We start from the raw sequence: 22,113 nt of genomic DNA, 5'->3' as shown, positions 1-22,113 counted from the left end.
CAATCTCCATAATTAATAATATTAGTTTCAATCTATTGTTATACTACTATATGTGAAAGTAATACGGCTTAGACGTAATAATATTGGTGTGTTGATAATATATAAATACAATGAGGCTTTAAAAATATTTTCAAAAGGTGTGTTTGGTCAACGTAATGGGCGATATAAATTTCTGGTGAGGGGCATGTTTGACGTTTCTGTTAAGCTCAATGTGAAAGAAAATATAAACCTCGGATAACACATAAAATGCGAGCTGAAAGTTCCAAGCTCATGGCATAAAATCTTTTACAACTGTCTCATGGAAGTAGGAACATTAATTTCGCACTTGATAATGATACTGGAGAATCATAAAGCACCGGAATATAAATAGAATTCTGATATTAACGAGAAACTAAGATATTACATCCAAACATTGATTATCGTTGAATGCATACCATTTTCACAATTTTAAAGGCTCCTCACACATGAAGAGAGATGCATAATTGTGTACTACTAATGATATGCTATGAAACACAATGCAAAAACTGTGCATCAAGCATTGCAATTAAGTAAACGAGACATATTGTCCAAATCCTACGGATATGGGAAGACCATTGCCTCGGCTATGCTAATGGCTTTTTCCTGTCCAAAAATCTTTTCCACAATAGCCAATGCAAATTCCATGGCAGTTCCAGGCCCTCTGCTTGTAATCAAATTCCCGTCAATCACCACTCGTGTGTCTGCTGCACTCTGATCTGCTAGCTTTTGAGAGAATGCTGGATGTGCAGTAGCCTTCTTTTCCTGTTCAAAACGTAACACACAGCAAATTACATAACTATAAACGAATATATGAAGATTCAAAAATATATGGTGCATTAATTTACTTCCTAAATTTGTTTCCACAATAATTGATTACTGTGATTGTTAAATACCTTCAGTAAACCATGTGCCTCTAATACTACAGCTGGAGATGCACAAATTGCTCCATATGCCTTCTTAGACTCTGCTTGCTCTCTAAGAAGTTTTGTAAGGGATTGTGTATTGCTCAACCTTTCAGCTCCTGGCATTCCACCCTATCAATTATTCAAGAACTTGTTAGTGCAATGGTATCACTAGTGTTACTTATGGCCCCACGGATCCCTGAATTCTAGAAATTCAGTTTTAGCATATGCGAAGAATTACTATGGGGTTCTATTTCCATACGCTATAACAACAATTCCTAATTGGCACAAATCCTCATGCACATATGCATGAATTTTGATGAAGGTATGCTCTAATTAGAACATAAAGCTACTATTACAGAAAAGCGAAACAATGTTTAGAGCAGCATATTTCATATCTTGCCACTGCATATGGGAGCTTAACTATTTCCAATTCAGAAACTGTTTGAGGCCCTTTCAATATGCTATCTATAACCTATCCTCGTTAGGGAGCCAACGTCTAATATTTTATGGTAATAATTAGATCATTATCATGCCAAAAGAAGATTAAAAAAAACATAACTGGCAAATACAGAGCAATCCACGAATATGCAAAATAAACTAACGATTAAAGTGCATAGTTAAGAAAATAGTCCACATTTAGATTCTTACAGGAAGAACAATCAAGTCATATGCTGATGTTGCAGCTTCTTCAATAAGCTTATCTGCAACAATTTTCACCTTTCTGGAGGCCACTATTTCTAATGTCTCTTCAACTGAAGCTACCACCACATGTATGTTGGCTCTCCTTAAAACATCAATAATTATAACAGCTTCCATCTCCTCCGATCCATTAGCAATTGGCACAAGAACCTGAAGCAAGCAATAGAGTAGAAATTGTTTCAAATTAAATCAAAAGAAGGTAAGTCTAAAGAAGCCACGGTTCTCTATCTTTAGTCATTAACAACTGTGTAACTAGAAGCAATTGTACGTGGTCTACAGAAGTTGCAGATGGTGATGATGTGATCTGGACACCTAACGTAGCAGAATTGAAATAGGTTCCTGAGAAAACAGAGCAAAGACTGTGTATAGTTATGTTAGTGACGAAACTGTCAGAAACAAAAAGTTTGTGGTTTTGCTTGTGTCATGGCAATCTTGAAATTGTTATGTTGGTTTTGAAATTAAATTTTTGCCTATGGCAGTCAAAGGAGAAGGGGAATAGTTAGAATTAGAAATGCCATCTCTTATATTTTTGAGTCTTGGGTTTCTTGTTCAAATCTATTCTCGTCCAAAATTTCTAAATAGACCCTCAGGGTCACCGCTACAATTCATTTGTGCCTTCTTCTTTTTCTTCATTCTCCAATTCTAGATGTGGAGTGTGCTATGGAGTTGTGTGCAGCTGAGGATGTAAATTCTGCAAGGCTTGTACATATGTAGGATACTTTATAATATTGAAAGCCTCGCAAAGGCAACAACCTTGAAATTGTTAAGGTAAACTGCCTTACCCCTGTAGAAATATCTCCCATATTGGTTTCTCCCGAATAACTTCTTGTGGTGTACTTAGATATTGTGATGTTTTTGCTTCTTATTTCTTATATTCATTCATACAGTAATCTCTTTAATTTATAGCACTTAAAAGCAACTCCTTTCTAAGCACCAAGATATTGTTTACTTAATTATTAGATTAATTAAATAATGTCAACAACAGTTTGTTGCATGCTTGTGAATTGTTTGCAATGTAGTTTTACTTGTGTTATCATTAGCACTTTGTTACAAGTAGGCTGTCTCGTTGTGAGGTTGTTCCTTAATTGTAGGGGTTGCATTTTCATTCTTTGGGCTTATGTAATAAGCAATTCTGCAAAGTAATTCTTACAGTTTTTGTGATCAATTTAATATGGTTATCAGAGCCATCTTTGAATGATGAAAATTCAACTAAAGAAAAGATATGTATAGTATTGGAGAGAGAGAGAGAGAGATTGGACATGAGGGGATTATTCCAGCAGCAAGAGCAAGAAGTGAGGATGAAAGCTAGTGGCAGCCACAGGATCTACCTGAACAAGTCTAAAAACTTCTAGCAGGAGTGCAAAAGAGTGAAAGAAAGCAATAAACAGTAAACTGTCATAAGGTGACATGAAAACCTATGGTGGTCAGTGTGAGGGCAAAGCCCATGGCAGTGTGAGGAGAGGTGTGGAAAGACAAAGGTGAGGTAATTGGAACAAGTCTGCAAGCTGAAAGAATAGTTAGATCTCTAAAGGTGTGAAACAACTTCACTGCAAAATTAGCAGAGAAGTTTCAAAGGGAGTGCTGCTAAAGACAACCGTGAGACATAAAGGAGTACGCATGGCAAATCCATATAATGCAGCATAAGAATTTCATAGTTGGCACTTTAACATGTCTTGCATTTGATCTAAAAGATAAAGGGGAAAGAATTACTTGCTTGAGTGCAACCTGCAACCAAGTTTGTTTTTATTTTTTTAAATATTAGGTCTCTGTCTAGAGTCAATCTCATAGAAATTTAGGGCAAAAACAATTCATAAACTTTATAAAATTATTAAATATTTACCTTAAGTTTACCCAAAGAGAGTATCAATTCTGTTACTTGTGAATGAGTGGGTATTTTTATCTGAAAATTGGTCAGGTTGCGAGTATTAACAGTATAAAGTCTCTTGAAAATTTGTTTCCCTCCAGCTTTGCCAAGTCTCCCAATTAATCATTTCTGTAATTTGCCAGAAAATATATTATTAACTTAATATCTTTCAAACCTTGAAGAATTTGCTGCTAAAAACATGTCACATTGTGTTTAATGGGGTTTAAAACGTCCCTATAAATTGGTTTTGTTCCAACTTTAACGAGTCTCCTGATTTAATTGTTTTCATAAACCAGTCTAATATAGTGTCCTGAGATGGTAAGAATTGCTTTCGCCTAACTCCCAGACGCTTACCAGCAAATACTACAGGCTATGGAGTCATAATATACTCAAAACATTTGTGAGTATTACAACCATGACCAAATCATGTTCAAGAAGGTGTTGTCCAACTCAAATTAGGAGGACTATAACAGAAGGTATTAGGAAACTTTAATCTAATGATTCTAAAATTGCCTGATATGGATGCATTGATCCTAGAGGTTCTAAATGTCACTAAAGCAGCTGCACTTTGGGAGAATCTCAATGCTAAATATCAGGCATCAGAAGCTGAGAAAGCTTTATATTTGAAAAAACTTTTGTTTTCCACTAAGTAGCAACAAGGATATGTGATTAAACAGCAGCCATCGAAAAGCCAGTAGATAGTTAGCATTGGGTTGCTTTGACAATGTACAGGTTGCCATCATTATTTGATTCTTTTGTTGAGACCCTACACTTGATTGTAGAGACGAGAGCTTGATTCGTCAACAATTCTTTTACAAAAGGATGTAAGGCAGAAATAGAAGCATCAACTTCAAACATCACTGAAAGGGCACTCAAGCATGGATCAAAAGTAGATGCAAGCAAAACAAAGCAACTGGTTCATCAAGTGAATCTTCAAAAGGCAGTAATTAATCACATAGATCCAAGTGGAAATGTTACCTGATAGGACTGGGAGACTAAGTATTGTACACCTTGCAATTCCTAAGTCTAGGAACAATTATTAACATTTGTATGATATGGTAAGTAATGTGCCCATAGAAAAACGTGTCCCACTTGGATTGAATCTTCAGGATCCATAGTTGGCACTCTCCGCCATATGTCATTAGTCTTATGACAATTGAAAGAAGCCATTGAGTGAGAGGGTTACTAAATGGACTATAATTAACATTTTGACAGGCTATTTAAAGTGTAAGAGGTGTATATGTGGTGATAACTACACCTACATGGAGCACTTGAGAGTGACTTTAACCCCACTTGATGTTGTCGGTCAAATAAATCAATCAAAAGATAATTCTATTTGTGGAGTTACATTTGTAGGTGGGGTGGATGGATTGAATGTGGACCACCTTGACTAGTCTTTGACTCATGGTTTTCAAAAACCTTAGTTTCCTAGGTCTCCTTCATCCACATATATAGAAATTGAGATACAGGTATGATGTCCATGTTTTATGCAGGAATACGTCAATAATATTCCTTAAGTCGAAGAGTGTTGATCTGTTGATAATCTTGAAGATTGATATTGTATTATAACCTTGTCATTGTTATTAATACTTTCATTCTCATTCAATGCGTTGGAAGCCACATTTTTATCTTTGCCATGTTTTCCTAGGGTATATCAATGTTATTCTTTGTCATTCATTCTTCAATCATTCTTTCTATTTTTTTGTTCTCGTATTAAGTGTTGCTACATGCCATTACTTCGCTGTAATTTCTATAGATTAAATAACTCGTAATATTTGGCTTCGTAAGATTAAGTAGGAAATCACTTTCATATTCTTTTCATTTGGTATTAGAGCAGGGCCTTAGATCCATGGGTGAGGTTGGGTTTATTTTTGTATTAATCCTAGCTCATCTGGGAGTTTTGTAGTTGCTCTTGTTTTTCATAAAACCAAGCACTTCTAGAATGGAGGTAGAGAGATTCTATGGAACCAACTCTAAGCTTTGAGATGGGGGATCTCCTTGTGGACAAATACCTGTGGATAGTTGTGGATCAAAATCTATCAGGCATGAAAGATAAAGATTGATTAGTTGTTGACAGAAAAGCAATGAGACTCCATTTAGCTTTGCTTTGCAGTGCTCCAAAATGTTTTGGCAGGGAGCACCACCGATTTTGGGATAAGTTAGGGAATTTGTATCAAACAAAGTCCCTCGTAAACAATTTTTTTTTGTTGATGAAGATATATTCTTTGAAGACAGGTGATGCTGATTCAGTGATAAAGCACGCAAATTTGTTCAACACTATGTTGAGCTAGTTGGCATCCATGGATGTGAAAATGGATGAGAAGGATCAATGCATAAACCTTTATCTTATTTGCCTAATAGCTAGGGCAATCTCATGATGGTGATTAGTAGCACCATCTCAAAGTTGAACCTTGATGAAGTGGTATGCATTGCTTTCTACAACAATGTGGTGGTAAACTTCAAATTCTATCGAAAATACCTTGATTGTAAAAGGTCTTTCCAACAAGAGGAAGAACAAGAAAAATGACAAGCCTGCTGAATATAAGAGGAGATCTAAGTCTCTTGGAAAATCCAAGGTGAAATATTGGAATGTGGTATGATTGGGCACATCAAGAAGGACTACAAGGAGAATAAGGCCAAGTAGGAGTCTATTGTGCGTTGCACACGCTCCCTGTCGCCGACAGGGTCCCCCTCTTTTTTGGTCTTTTCACCTTCGTCCTGTTGGGTTCTGTGCAGGGTGTCTAGCGTCCTTTTGAGCGTGCCTGTAATCAGTCCATGAGATGATGATGTCATGAGTGGAAGCCTATGAATTCGCAAGGTGAGTTGAACCTTTGGGCATTAAAAATTCCAAGAGATCGTTTAAACTTGTGAAATCCGCCCGAGATAGGTGAGGAATGGTAGAAGCTTGCAAAATTCCCCAAGTAAAAGGTAAAGCGTCTGAAGGTCGCATAAGGACCCAAAGTGCTGATTTTCACCAAAGGATATAGAGGAGATAAATAATGTAAAGTGTCAAAAGTTGACAAAATGTCTCATTTTTCCGAAATTCGCACTAAGGGGAAAATGGCGAAAGTTTTTGAGAAATTTACAAAATGGGTGAAATCCCCGAAATTCGCTAGTATTGAATAAAATGCAAGAGGTAAAACTTGGCAAACTCTCTCCATTTCCTGAAAATCGCATTATAAGGGATAAGTGCGAAAAGTTAAAAGTTTTCAAAAGCAACCAAAAACCCAAAAATCGCGTTATGGAGGAAAGGTGAAAGAAGTAAAAAGTTTTCAGAAGCAATCAAATCACCGAAAATCGCATTATAAGGGATAAGTGCGAAAAGTATAAAAGTTTGAAAAGTAACATGAAACCCCGAAAAGCGCATTATGAGGGTAAGTTTAAGAAATGGAGAAAGTTTGAAAAGTAAACTCAAAACCCGAAGTTTGCATACCAAGGTAAAATCGCGATTTTCGTAAAACTTGCAAAAGCAACTAAAAACCCCGAAAATCGCGATCTAAGGGATAAATGCCAAAAGTGAAAACTTGCAAAAGCAACATGAAACCCCGAAAACTCCCAAAAGCCGAAAATCGCACCTCATGAGGAAAATCGCGATTTCCTAACAAAGTTTGCAAACAACTTGAAATTGCCAAAGTTGAGCTAGGGGTAAATCGCGATTTTGTTTATAAAGTTTCCAAGAGCCTTAAAAGACGCCATAGTAATCACGTGAGGTTTTCATACTTTGCAGAGAGCAATAAAATGCCGAAGTTCGTATAGGAGAAAAATCGCGATTTCTAAACGTTACAAACCCTTTTCAAAATCGCCATTCACCCAAAACACCCAAGGTAAGATTGCAGAAGTATGAAGGTTTGAAGGTTTTTGAACACCCAAAATGCCTAAGGCAAAAATCACGCAAGAGGCAAAATCACCAAGGTAAAAATCGCTAAGTCTAAGTTTCTAAACTGCATTTTTCTCTCCAAATTTAGGCGCGAAAAATAGGAATAGGGAGTTAACCGTTAAAATTTGAAATTGCAAAACTCTCCCATTCCAAATTTGCAAATTGTGAGTTTGTCTTTTCAAACATAGGGCATAAGACAGGCATTTTTTCAAAATCCAAAGGAAATCATTCTTGCAAGCCAGGTTGTGCGGATTCACACCATTCATTTCGCTAGGTAAGTTTGCTTCGTCTCTCTCTTAAAATCGTTTAAAATATATATGCAAAATTGGATAGATGTGTTTGTGTAAAAAATTGACCAAAGGATTAAATCTTTAAACCACATCTTTTCCCGTTTATAAGGCATCAGGCAAAGCAATTGAAATTAGAGTCTGTTCCTATAAGTTAACCAAGAAATGCATTTTCAGACTTAGCGAAAATCTTAAACCTTGTTCATTTTGAAAAATTAGTCTTAAATATCTAAGTGCAAATTCAGCAGTCGAAATCACCTAAGCCCTTGAACCGTAGCCGAATAAATAAATTTGTAATCGAAGAGCTCCATAAATGTTCACATCTAAATCAATCAGGCTCTTTAGTTGAAGTATCATGCTTTCTTCAAAACTTGGTTTTCAAATTAATCCTTGTGTGCTAACGTATCCCTTTTATCTAACCCGCTTTGTTTCCTTCGTATCGTCTCGTAATCCGCATCCGACTATGCAAGATAGATGCCTAAATTTGCGGTAGAGTCCTCAAAAACACCTGGTGCAGCCAAAACGTCCCGAGCATCCAAGTTAGACATCCCTCACAGAGTCGAAAAGATGAAATATCAATATCAAGGGGGAGGACTGAGGGAATCAAAAGTTAAGAGTGTGTGGGAAAATATTGGTGATACTGACCTGGGCTACATCGATATTCAAGATTTCAGAGACCGAGTTTTCTCCCCTAATGCCTATGGCAGGCCTAGGCGGATGATGGAGAGTGGCATCGCCCAGGCAGCAGGATTTCCCCCGTCAGTGCAAAATTATGAGCTGGTAGTAGAGGCTGCCCGACATTACCAACCAAACACCAGATTGGTGCTCCTTGAGAATATGGTCCTCGCTGACTTCACTCCTGAAGCCATTGGCGACCCATTTGATATTCCCTTCCCAAACAACCCCATAGCAACAACTATAGATGAAGCGCAGGTGGTGTATGATATGAACCCTACCAAATGCAGAACATTGATAAACGAGGAGTGGTACAAAGAGAGAAGACCTCCAAGCATCAGAATTGGGAAAAAGACCCCTAGAAGTGACTTTCACAATGAGCATGGAGATATGGTCACATTGCTCAGCAAGGTTATGGGACTCCCCCAATCCAACTACTTTGAAGAGTGGATGTTCTACTTTACAGAACAAGTCTTCGCTGGGAAATTCAAGTTCGACTGGGCCCAGATCATAAGTGGCAACATCCATACCCAGTTAATCGAACTTGAGGCAAAACAATACTTTACTATGACATCCTATCTGGTCTACATGTTCGCTAGGAACCAGCCGCTGCCAGGTTTAATCATGAAGGGTGAGATTGGGAATGGGCCCAATCAGGTAAAGGTATATGATTGTTACCCACAGTTACACTATCAGGACATTGCTCAGAGGGAAAAGAACAGCCCTGCCTATGCAGTTGGTCAGTATGAGCGTGTCAATGGCGCTTTCACAATGCGCCTGGTCAGGTTGATGCAAGGAGGACTACACATAAGGCTCTCAAAGAAAGCTACTATTCTGGTACAAAGGTATGGCGCCTAGTTCATCCAGTTCCCAAGATTCTCCTACATCCAAGTAGCTGGCTTTGAAGGCGCTCCTTTCCGACTTCCGCGATACCCAACCGACAAAATAGTTCCTCTGGAAGTCGCAAGACAGTCACGTCCGGTGAACAATTTACTCAAAGACAAGAAGCAGTCCGGATTTGCCTTCCCTGTGATTATAGGCAACCTTGATGTCCATCTGAAGAATCCAGCTCATGCAGAAGAATCCCTTGCAGAGCTAGCCTCCTATGGCCTACAAGAGCATTTCCCAAGGAAATGCTTTGATCATGACAATCTGGCAAAGAGAGCCTACGGCAAGCGCTACAGAGCAAAGGAGTCAGTTGAAGATTATTGGAAGAACTGCTCTAATGACTATGAAGTCCGACGGCGCGAATATTCAAGGCTGAGTGTGCAGCAAATGCGACTCTATGAATATCGTCGGGTCCTGGATCAGCTAACGGATTTTGGAAATTGCCTACAAGTCCGGGAATTTGAGGTGGTAAGACATCTATTGCCAGGCATCGATTGGTCACAAGATCCAATCACTGATTTTGAGGCAGTCATGGTAGCCCCAAGAAGGTACACTGATCAGTGGTTGCACCAACAAATTGAGCGACTGATTCATGAGGGAGTCCAATTCACCTACCAAATGATGGGTAGCCTTGATTCTCAGTCCTCTGAAGATGAGGGAACCTCCAGTGCACCTAAGAAAGAGGTTGAAAAGCCCGAGAAAAGGAAGAAGGCTAAAGCCAGCAGAGGGACTCAGACATCTAAAAGAACAAGAAGGGAGAAGATCCCTATTAGGAGACCAGAGGTCACTTCATCATCAAAAGACCCCAATTCATCTGATGATGCAGTTGAACTAGATTATATACCTGCTCCGCCTTCCCAGAGCGATGTTAAACATTCGGAGCTGATGATCCTCCTGAACAAGTGTTGACGTATCTGAAATCGCATTGCTACAAACTCCATACGGCCAACGCAGAATAGAATAACCAGCTGAGTATCCTATCTTCTCTTGAGATAAGTCCCTAATGCTATTTTTTATATTTGATCAAAGGGGACAACCTCAAGGTTTCTTTTGTCAGGTCTTGACTGCGGGATTTCTCAGTGGTTTGATGTGTTTATGCTAGAAACACAAGGGGGACTTACGTTGAATGGGTAATTTATAGATAAGTTCCCTGGAACTTTTATAATCTTTCTATCAAATGATTTCGGTTAAGTTGATACTGTTTTTTTTTTTTTTTGGGACTGCAGATTTTCTAGATTAAAAGGAGGGAAGGATAGGGAGAGAAATACATGAAATGTAAATTCTAACTAAGATAGCAGTTTCATCAAACAAACAAAAGCCTCCAAATAACAAGACTAAGCATTACCAGCTACTTAAGCACATTTTTTGCATAAATCTAGTGCAATCTTCAAAGGAAAATAAGATTTTTCATGTTATCACATACAACATCAAAACTTTTACATTCATAGTGAGTATTCAATAACTGAACTAAGCATGAAAGGTCCAAATTAACCATGCAGAGAGAAAGGCAATCACTCGTTCCCCAATGGTGTGGACTGCGAGGATTCTATCAGATGTTTGCTTGAAAATGCTATGTAAAGGAAATAAACATAAATGAAAGATTTCTAAATTAAGTGAAGAAAGAGACCATGCACTCACAAGGAAACTTGAAAACAGTCTTAATCTTTGCATTAATTCCTGTAAATTTCGCCAGAGCTTTTGCAACAATCCAAGAACTTCTTACAAAATGAGGGAAAACCAGTCCCTTAAATAGGCTTCAAAAAATGATGAATGGCCCAGATCTAATCCAAACAAGTGGCCCAGATTCATCCATAAAGCATGGCTGCCCATACCCATAAATGGGATACAAATATCAACAACCACTCCCAAAGGAGCAATAACTACCTAAAAAGGTAATTACAACAATTTCAAAAATAATCCAAAAAGGTGCATTAATAAAGTTTTACATTTTGTTGACTAAAAGTCAAATGTCACCTTTGGGTGCAAAAGTGCACTTCTAAGACTTAGAGAGAAAAAAGCACTTTTGAGAAATCACTTTCTCTATTTCAGCCTCACACTCCTTTTCTAGAAATTGCTCTTCGCCATGCAAATATTCCCGCCATAGATCACGACCTGTTGCACATTTTCCTCGCGAACGTATTCCTGGAACCTGATGCATAACTGGAATAACAAACTGAATGGAGGCATAAGAGGATGACGAATTTTGTATTGCATGCCTTCGAGATACTGGTCTACGTGCTTTAAACCGTCCTTCGAGCTGGATCGATTATGCTCAAAGCATAACATGTCTGAATGGAACTGACCAGCAAAACTCAAGTCTTTAGCGGAATAGGTAATCCTATCCGTTCCCAATCTTTCTTCCTAGTCCGGCTGGATTGCATCATCGGATAAGTCGTTTATCCATCCTGAAACCATTGATCGGAGGATTGTCTTACCTAGTTCTTGCATGTTTCCCAGAATCACCTCGCATGCGTCATTTTCTTTGTCAATAATTTCTCTGGTGTCGTTTTTCATGGTGATAGTCCAGTACCATTCCTTAAGAGTACTGATGCTATGAGGATCTAGGATGGCGGACAATGTAGGAATCTGCGCGTGTGTCCAGAAAAGAGCTCTCATGAGAGGAAGGGTAGTGGCAACCATTTCGTGCATGTGGAGGGATTCCCTCTTTACCTCTAATAACTTGACCAAAGTGAGTTCTCAATGGTGGGCCATCTCTTTTACTTCCTCAAGGATTCGCTCTCCCCTTTTCTTGATGTCTTGTATCCATTTCCTGACGGCCCTTGCGGTGTCCCGTACTCTTTCAAATTCTGTTGTGGTCCTTTGCGCCAATGTCGTCAGGGGAATATGGGATTCGGAGGCATTGTGTAGTGGCCTCAGGAGCTGATCGATGTATCCCTCGGCTTGCTCAGCACGAGCCCGATACATGTCCCTTTCAGCTGTTATCTCTTCGAGCTGCCTGAGTATATTCTGCACTGAATCCTTGAATTGTTCTTTTTCTTGCTCCTAAGTGGCTCGTCCAATTGGGACAGTTGTGATGCTATAATCTGCCAGTGTAATCTGATCTGTTGGCTTGTCTACAGGCGGGGTGGCAATGTGAAGAGTGTGGTTCCTTTGCTCGTCTTTGGTCACTCTAGAATATGCCTTGGGCTTTTTCTTCCCCTTAGCTTTTGCTTGGTCTATGTGCGAGAAGATATCCTCTAGATCAATAGGTGGTTTAGTGGCGGCCTTGCGCTGGGCTTTGGCAATCAACCATTCTTGAGGTATTGCCTAGGTTGATGATATGACTAAGTTTGCATTCTGTTCTTTGACGTTTTCAGCCAACTCATCATAGATTCGTAGCTACTCTGGTACCAGAGGGGTGGAGAAGGTGCAAAGTTCTTTGCTTGCAGCTGAATTTTCTCCTATTTCACTGAACAACTGTCTGGTATCTTCATGTGATGGTTGTTCTTCAGTCCTTTTGAGCTCATGAGTCTCATCTATCCTTTGCTCTCCTTCGACGGTAGAGTCATCTTTGGTTGTATTGTGGAGCAGCAACTCGTGGCGGCTCTGTTGAGTGGGTTCATGCACTTTGACCCCCTGGATGGATGGAATCTCTCCTTCCTCAATTTAGTTGCCTGGTTCGGCTGATTCAAGGGCTCTTAGCTCATCTTCTAGCGTGTCGGGCGCGGGAGGATCATTAGCTTCAAACGCGTCGACGTCACTCTGGGAAGGCGGAGCAGGTATATAATCTAATTCCACTACATCGTCGGACGAACTGGGGTCCTTTGACGATGACGTAACCTCTGGTCTCCTTATAGAAATCTTCTCCCTTCTTGTTCTTTTGGACGTCTGAGTCCCTCTGCAAGCCTTAGCTTTCTTTCTCTTCTCAGGTTTCTCAATTTCTTCCCTGGGTGGACTGGACGTTCCCTCATCTTCGGAGGATTGAGAATCAAGGCTACCCATTAGGTGGTAGGTGAATTGGACTCCTTCGTGAATTAGCCTCTCAATCTGCTGATGTAACCATTGATCTGTGTACCTTGCTGGGGCTGCTATGACTGCCTCGAAATTAGTGATTGGGTCTTGGGACCAATCAACGCCCGGCAAGAGATGCCTTATTGCTTCAAATTCTCGGACCTGGAGGCAATTCCCTGAATCTGTGAGCTGATCTGGGACCCGATGGTATTCAAAGAGTCGCATTTGCTGCACACTCAGTCTAGAATATTCCCGCCTCCGGACCTCATAGTCATCAGAGCAATTCTTCCAATAGTCTTCAACTAATTCCTTTGCTCTGTACCGCCTGCCATAGGCTCTCTTTGCCAGATTATCGTGATCGAAATACTTTCTCGGAAAATGGTCCTCTGCTAGGGTAGGGGTCTTTAGGTGGACATCATGGTTGCCTATGATCATGGGGAATGCGAATCTAGCCTGCTTGCTTTCTCTGAGTAAGATGCCGACTGGACATGACTGCCTTGCGACCTCCATAAGAATTATTTTGTCGGTTGGGTACCGTGGAAGTCGGAGAGGGGCACCATCAAAGCCTGCTATTCGGATATAGGAGAACCTTGGGAACTGAATGAACCAGGCTCCATACCTCTGTACTAGAATAGTAGCTTGCTCTGAGAGCCTTATGTGTAATCCTCCCTGCATTAGCCTGACCAAGTGCATTGTGAAGGCGTCATTGACACGCTCATATTGGCAAACTGCATAAGCTGGGCTGCTCTTTTCCCTCTAAGCTATATCTTGGTAGTGCAGCTGCGGGTAACAATCATAGACCTTTACCTGACCAGGCCCATTCCCGATTTCACCTTTCATTATCAAACCTGGCAGCGGCTGGTTCTTGGCAAACATGTATACCAAATAAGAGGTCATAGTGAAGTATTTCTTCGTTTCAAGCTCTATCAGCTGAGTGTGGATGTTGTCCCTTATGATCTGGGCCCAGCCAAATTTAGACTTCCCAGCGAAGACTTGCTCTGTAAAATAGAACATCCACTCTTCAAAGTAGTTGGATTTAGGGAGTCCCAAAACTCGGCTGAGTAATGTGACCATATCCCCATGTTCATTATGAAAATCACTTCTTGGGGTCTTTTTCACAATTATAGCGCTTGGAAGCCTTCTCTCCTTGTACCACTCTTCGTTGATCAGTGCTTTGCATCGGGCCGGATTCATATCATATGCCCCTTGTGCTTCATCTATGGTGGTGGCTGTGGGATTGTTTGAGAAGGGAATGTCGAATGCGTCGCCGATGGCCTCAGGAGTGAAGTTGGCGATGGTCATGTTCTCAAGGATCACCAATCTGGAATTTGGCTGATAGTGTTGGGCGGCCTCTACCACTAACTCATAGTTCTGTACTGCTGGAGGAAATCCTGCTGCTTGGGCGATGCCACTTTCCACCATCTGTCTAGGCTTGCCGTAGGTGTTAGGGGAGAAGACCTGATTCCTGAAGTCCTGAATGTCAATATGGCCAAGGTCGGTACCACCGACATTGTCCCAAACGCTCTACACTTTTGACTTCCTCAATCCTCCTCTTTGATATTGATACTTCATCCTTTCAACCTTGCGCGAGATATCTGATTTGGATGCTCGCAATGTCTCGGCTGCAGCGGGCGTCTTTGATGATTCTACGGTCGATTTAGGCATTTATCCTGCACAACCAGACGTGGATTACGAGGTGATACAAAAGAAGTAAGACAGGTTAGATAGAGAATACTCCAGCATTCAAGGATTAATTCAAAATTTAGATTGGACATGGAGCGGCATTTCTAGCTAAAAGCTTGATTGATTTTAACCATAGCATTCATAAAGCTTTTGATCGCAAATTTATACTTAAGCATTTTCTAGATTAATTCTCAACAGGGACAAAGCTTGAAAAATTTTCCTAAGTTTGAAAAATGCAATTTCTGGTTAAATCTTAGGAAAAAATTTTAGTTTTGATTGCTTTGCACAATGTTTTCAAGCGAAAAAGATGCAGATTTCGAAAATTTAAGCATTTTAATCAGATTTTGCACATTTGTCTATTTGATTTATAAGCATTTCAGATGATCACAAGAGACAAAGTGTACTTAATTGATGAGAGTGGATGGCGAGAAATTGCCTGACTTTGCTGCGTAAAGACAAATGGACAATTCTGCAAAGTTTCGAATTCCAACAGTTATCTCCTTGATTCAAATTTTCGCGGTTGTTGGATGGAAAAGAACTTATCATTTTTAAATGTTTTTACCTTGGGCAATTGGTAATCTGAACTTGAATGATTTGGAATAGTCTATGCAGCGTTTTACCTTGAATATGAATCGCGTGAAATTGGCTCTCTTTCCCTTTCAAAATCGGATGTGATCTTTCTTTACATGAAATGCAGCTGCATGGAGGGGGGTTTTACAAATTTGAATGGCGTTTTACTTCTCATTTTCGGACCTTCTGGCAAGTTTTGCAAATTCTGCATCTATCTTCCAACTCGTGGCCTTGGGGATATGGAGGCCCTTCCAAAACTTAAACTTTGTTTTCTCTAACCCTAAGGGCGAACTTCGGACCATTCAACGCTTCTTGCAAGTCATACAAACCTCGGAGCTATGGCGTCCTTCGCGATTTTCGTGCCTTGGAGAATTTCGGAGCATCCACTAACCTTAACGCCTATGTGATTTTGGAGATTTTACCAGAACATCAGGGTTTCGGACCTGGATGCCTTTTATGCAAACTTAGGAGCATTCATCACTTTTGGGATTTTGCGGTTTCAGGCTTTTGGCGAGTTGAAAGAATTTCGGACAATTTAACATGTTTCGCAACTTTTAAAAACTTCGAACCCTAGGCCCATTTTCGCAAATTTTCGGAGTGTTTGAATGAATTCTAACGCCTTTTGTGATTGGAGATATTTCGGAGCATTAAACATGTTTGTAAATTCGGAGTTTTAGCGTTTTTCTTTGCAAATTAGAAAAGTTTCGGACCCTAGCGCATGCTATGCAACTTAAAAAGACTTCGGACCCTAAGGCGCTTCCTACGAATTTCGGACCATTAAACATGCTTTGCAAATTCATTTAAAAACTTCGGACCTTAGCCACCTTTCCACAAACTCAAGGTGAATTTAAGAGTTTTTAAACTTTTGGCGAACTGGAGGCATTTTCGGACCTAAACCCACCTTTTGCAAATTTGCACAACTTTGAATTTCGGCCCCAGGGTCCGAAATTGGGGACTTAAGTGAATTTCGGACCATAAGGGTCCTTTTGCAACATTTCACATTTTCAAAGTTTTGCCCCAGGGTCCGAAATTGGGTGTTTTAAGTGAATTTCGGACCATAAGGGTCTTTTTGCAAGATTTAGAAAGCATTTTCGGACCATTGAGAAACTTTGAATTTTTGAAATTTTCGCCCCAGGGTCCGAAATTCGGCCCCCTAGGCGATTTTAGCAAATTTTCAACCTTGTAAGTTTTAACACTTGGCCTCTGGGTCCGAAATTCGGCCCATAAGGCAATTTTGGCAACTTTTGAAATTTCGGACCCTTTGCCATTTTTCACCAGATTCCACAAATTATGGATTTTGGATCAGTTTTGGAATGAAAGTCCAAAATTTTACTCCTCAAGAAGCGCGAGCTTGGGCACTTGGGCAAGTTTCGCAACCCTGGCATTTGGCCAGGAAATTTGCTCCTTCACCAGCAAGCAAAAATCATCCTTTATTCAAATTTTACAAACAACGCAGAGACAAACCTTATTGTAATGTCCCCTTTTTCTTTGAGTGATAATTAATTAATTAAGTGTTAAATAGTCCTAAGTCCTATGGGATTATTTAAATTTAATTAATTAGCAGCTGGACATACTTTATTTTATAAAGTAACTTTATAACAATGTCAATGACAAATTATAAAGTAAAGTCACTTTTGAGGGGAAAAGTAAATTAAAAGAGAAATAAAATAAAGTATTACTTTCGAAAAGGAAAAGTATTATAAAAGGAGAAAAAAGTGCAATGAGGATTCATTCTTGACTTGTTATTTTGAAAGAAACTTTTCCTTGAGAGCTTGAGAGCTTAGCTTGCAAGTTCAGTAAACCCTAGGACGGAAACCTTGGAGGTTTTGGCTGTTTGGACGAAAACCTAGATCAGCCCACTGGGTGAATTCATCTCAGGATTCACAGTTGCACATTATTGACCAGTTTTCATTGAGATTCGATTATCTATCTTGTAGATTTTCAGAGGGTTTGTTATTTTATGTATGGAGGCATTTCGAGTACGTGTTGCTTGATGGCATTAGGCATCTTTTGATTTGTAAACAATAATACTTTCTATATCAAAGAATACCATTGGCTTATTTAGATTCTCTGTATCACATTGATTGATTTCCTTGAAAATTTGTATTGTTGATCTTGCATGTTCAATTTATATGTTTGCATGTCACAATATTATATTATGATGAAACAAAATATGAGCAAAAACGAAAACCCATATCAGATTTGAAGCAATATCGGAGTCTAGGATAATTCAGTGGTATCAGAGTTGGTGATCTTGCCAACCTATTAGGGTTTCAGCAGCGCATGTCAGATTTTGTAGTTGCATGTGTGTTGGAAGTTATTGCATGGCAATTTGGTGAATACCCAGATGATTGCATGTTAGTTTAGGAGCAGTTTATGAAGAGGTTTACCATCGCATGTTATTTCCAAGCAGTCCTAGTTAGTGGATTTGCATTGCATGTCAATTTGGTGGATACCCAAATGGTTGCATGTTACTTTTGATTAGTTTGGAGGATACCTAGATGGTTGCATGTCAGAATTTATAGTTGCATGTTGCTTCTAATCAGTTTCATGTCAGTTTGAATCAGTTGTTTCAGCCACATACAACAAGTTTATAAAGGTCACAACAATGGGTAGAATTATAGATGGAAGATTGCCACCTACTTTCCTTCCAAAATCAGTGTCACATACAGCAGGTGTAAAAAAGGTTACAACAATGGATAAAGGCATTACAAGTTCATCAAGGAAGGATAGAAGGGATAGTATATGTCCACAAAGAAATGATCGACATATGGACGAGCTTATGAATGGTATGAATGACTTCTTTCAAGCATTTCAAAAATATCAATCAGATATGTTATTATTGTTAGAGAAATTGCTTTTGGAAGAAGCTAAGAAGATGGATAAGAGGCATAACTATGATGAACACATTGAAGTCACTAAAGATGAGCATATAGATCATTCCAATGCTGAAAATTCATTTGAAGAAGAGGCACATGAGACTTGTGGCAACTATGGTAATGTTGCTGAAAGGGGGGAAGTTAATTCTGATTTGGTTATGCATAATAACATCGGTACATTAATTTTTCATGAACCGGTACTTGAACATGCATCTACAAATGTGGATGTTGTGACTAATGAGGGTGACAAAATAGTAGCCATGGGTACAAATCCAGATTTAAGCAATTTTGAAAGAGACATTGTTCATACATATGAAAGTTTTTTGGATCAAAGACTTCTAGCACAACATGATTTGAATGATCAATCTATGGTTGAGGAAGAATATGTGGAAGAGTGTGTAGAAAAGAACATTATTTCAGATTGGAAAGACCTAACCGATCACGAAGAACTCAAGGAATCCACCTATGTTTCAGCATCACACCATCATGACTCTTGGGTGGGACATAACACTTCAAAAGAGAAATTTTGTGAAGAAGAGGTCAAGGAGGTAGTTGATTTTGAGAGGCATGACTTTGAATGCAAATCAGAAAAACAATTCCCTAAGGCAGCCACACCTATGGGGCAACTTTCACATGAAGATGCAAATTTCAGTCATGAGATAGGTGCTACAACTTTTGGATCAATCAACAATGATGTGCATAAGAAGGAGCTCGCAGATTTAAGCTACTTGCAAGGTATGACCGCCCTTAGTAATTTTGATATTCCTTGTTTTGTACACATGATTACATTGGAGGAATACTTGTCAAGATTAGATGAGGCCTATTGTCTTAGAGAGCTGATTATAAAGACTAAGAGATTGCCTAACAAGAAGATCCTACAATTTGATAATGTTTGGTTTGTCATGGATACTTCACCATGGAGTTGGTTGGAGGCAAAAAACATAACAGCTAAGGAGGTGCAAGTATGGATCAGTTTTATGATAGCTAAGGCAGCTAGGAGAACATGTGACTTCTTCCTGAGGGGATCAAATGGTAATGGATCCTTGTTTGTTGGTGATAGTGGAAGCATTCCCAAGATGATTCTAGGTCTGATTTTTCGTTCCAGCAGTGTTGTTGCCTTTTGCACCAGCAATATGGAGAGGATATACATGTCTGGTTTTGTACACATGATGGATACCTTTTAGATTTTCATGAGACTCATCAGTCCTAGAGTGATATACTTTGATGGAGATTTGATGAGGGACATTTATCCCTTCATTTGCAGCCTATATGATGATGTTCATTCACCCCACTCTTGGTATAAGGGTGAATGGAACAGCCGGTTTCTTTTGGACAGCAGTTTGTCACACAATGTTTTTCATGATTCACATGCTTCCGTGGTGTCTAGAGAGAGTCTCTACAAGGATTTTTCAGTTTATATCAGGGTAGAGCAGCATAAACATGGTGGAGCAAAGCAGAACTTTGGTAAATTTGCTGATTACATGAAGAGGATCATTGTTCTTTTGAGAGTTAGAGTCTTCAAGATTCTCTTCACATCTATGTTGCAGCATTGTATACTTCATGTGAGACCATGCAAAGGTCCTAGATTAATTTGGGATCCAGGTATTGGCTGGGACATTTGAGCTTAATGCAGATTTGATACATGTGATTGCTTGAGGACAAGCAATTTTGGGGTGGGAGGACTGTAATGTCCCCTTTTTCTTTGAGTGATAATTAATTAACTAAGTGTTAAATAGTCCTAAGTCCTATGGGATTATTTAAATTTAATTAATTAGCAGCTGGACATACTTTATTTTATAAAGTGACTTTATAACAATGTCAATGACAAATTATAAAGTAAAGTCACTTTTGAGGGGAAAAGTAAATTAAAAGAGAAATAAAATAAAGTATTACTTTCGAAAAAGAAAAGTATTATAAAAGGAGAAAAAAGTGCAATGAGGATTCATTCTTGACTTGTTATTTTGAAAGAAACTTTTCCTTGAGAGCTTGAGAGCTTAGCTTGCAAGTTCAGTAAACCCTAGGATGGAAACCTTGGAGGTTTTGGATGTTTGGACGAAAACCTAGATCAGCCCACTTGGTGAATTCATCTCAAGATTCACAGTTGCACATCATTGACTAGTTTTCATTGAGATTCGATGATCTATCTTGTAGATTTTTAGAGGGTTTGTTATTTTATGTATGGAGGCATTTCGAGTACGTGTTGCTTGATGGCATTAGGCATCTTTTGATTTGTAAACAGTAATACTTTCTATATCAAAGAATACCATTGGCTTATTTAGATTCTCTGTATTACATTGATTGATTTCCTTGAAAATTTGTATTGTTGATCTTGCATGTTCAATTTATATGTTTGCATGTCACAATATTATATTATGATGAAACAAAATATGAGCAAAAACGAAAACCCATATCAGATTTGAAGCAATATCGGAGTCTAGGATATTTCACTTATGCAACCTATCTCATAGCTCTTGCGCGAAAAACGGCAACTTTGGGTCCTCGTGCGACCTTTAGACACACCATTCTAGCTTGGCGGGCTTCGCCAACTTCTATCACCTTACGTCTATCCAAGGCGATTTTCAAAACTTCAAACAAACTCTTGGCATTCGTGCCCGAGGGCTAGACTAGCCTGATGGATTCATCGGCTCTTTTCTTGACATCATCACTTTACGGACAAGTCGCGGACTCGCTCGAAAGGACGCGAGACACTTTGCGCGAAACTCAATAGGGCGAGGACAAAAGGCTCAAAAACAGGAAGGGGGACCCTATCGGCAACAGGGAGCGTGTGCAACACACAACAACAAGACAGGCTAGATACAGAGGTAATGGTCATTGAGTTTGCCGAACCTGAGAATCAAGTGAAGGAAGGAGAAATTCCATCCATCCAAGGGCTTGAGGTGCATGAACCCACCCAGGGCAGCCGCCATGAATTGCAGTTGCATAGTATTGCCAAGGATGACTCCACTGTTGAAGAAGAGCAAAGGACAGATGAGACCCGCGAGCCTGAAAGTACTGAGGAACAACCATCACAAGAAGATACCAGACAGTTGTTCAGTGAAGTAGGAGAGAATTCAGCTGCAAGCTAAGGACTTGACACTTCCTCCACTCCTGTAACGAAGTAGCTGCAAATATGCAATGAGCCGGCTGAAAACATTAAAGAGCAGAGTGCAAATTTAACCATAGCATTAGCCCAAACCATACCTCAAGATTGGTTAGTTGCTCGAGCTCAGCGAAAGGCAGCCACCAAGCCACCCATTGACTTGGAGGACATTTTCTCGCGCATAGACGAAGCCAAGTCCAAGGGGAAGAAGAAGCCTAAAGCATATTCCTGGATAACCAAAGATGAACAAAGAAACCGTACCCTCCATATCGCCAACCCGCCTGTTGATAAGCCAGCAGATGAAATTACACTGGCTGACTATAGCATCACAACTGTCCCCATCGAACGAGCCACCAAGGAACGGGAAAGGGAGGAGTTCAAGGACTCCATGCAAAAAATGCTCAGACAACTTGAAGAAATAACTGCTGAGAAGGACATGTATTGAGTTCGTGCTAAGCAAGCCGAGGGATACATTGATCACCTTCTGAGACCATTGCATAATGCCCCCGATTCCCATATTCCTCCTATAGCATTGGCGCAAAGGACCACTACAGAATTTGGAGGAGTACGGCATACCGCCAAGGCCGTCAGAGAATGGATTCAAAGCATTAAAAAAAGAGGAGAGCAAATCTTCAAGGATCTACGCGAAATGGCCCTCCATAGGGAAGCCACTATTATCAAAATGTGTAAGCTAAAGAAGGAATGCTATAACACTCA

The 22,113-nt window shown here is 39.7% G+C and overlaps 1 protein-coding gene across 5 annotated transcripts in view; it reads right to left on the bottom strand.

Moving 5' to 3' along the window:
• Positions 1 to 361: 361 nt before the first annotated feature.
• Positions 362 to 22,113, bottom strand: part of LOC131028943 (protein DJ-1 homolog A) — an 81,386-nt gene continuing 59,634 nt past the window's right edge. For 4 of the 5 annotated variants that reach the window (XM_057959321.1, XM_057959322.2, XM_057959325.2 and 1 more), the window contains 3 exons: positions 1,572 to 1,772; positions 912 to 1,052; positions 362 to 780 (listed from right to left, as the gene is read on the bottom strand). In XM_057959321.1, the coding sequence (XP_057815304.1) occupies positions 574 to 780; positions 912 to 1,052; positions 1,572 to 1,772 (549 nt within the window). In that variant the 3' untranslated portion in view covers positions 362 to 573. The remainder of the gene's footprint in view (positions 781 to 911; positions 1,053 to 1,571; positions 1,773 to 22,113) is intronic. The other variant, XM_057959324.2, reaches the window with a different exon arrangement.

Source organism: Cryptomeria japonica, chromosome 7 (genome assembly GCF_030272615.1).
Source record: "Cryptomeria japonica chromosome 7, Sugi_1.0, whole genome shotgun sequence".
Classification (NCBI taxonomy): Eukaryota; Viridiplantae; Streptophyta; class Pinopsida; order Cupressales; family Cupressaceae; genus Cryptomeria; species Cryptomeria japonica.
Note: the sequence above shows the minus strand (reverse complement) of the source record. Positions and strands in the feature narration are given on the sequence as shown.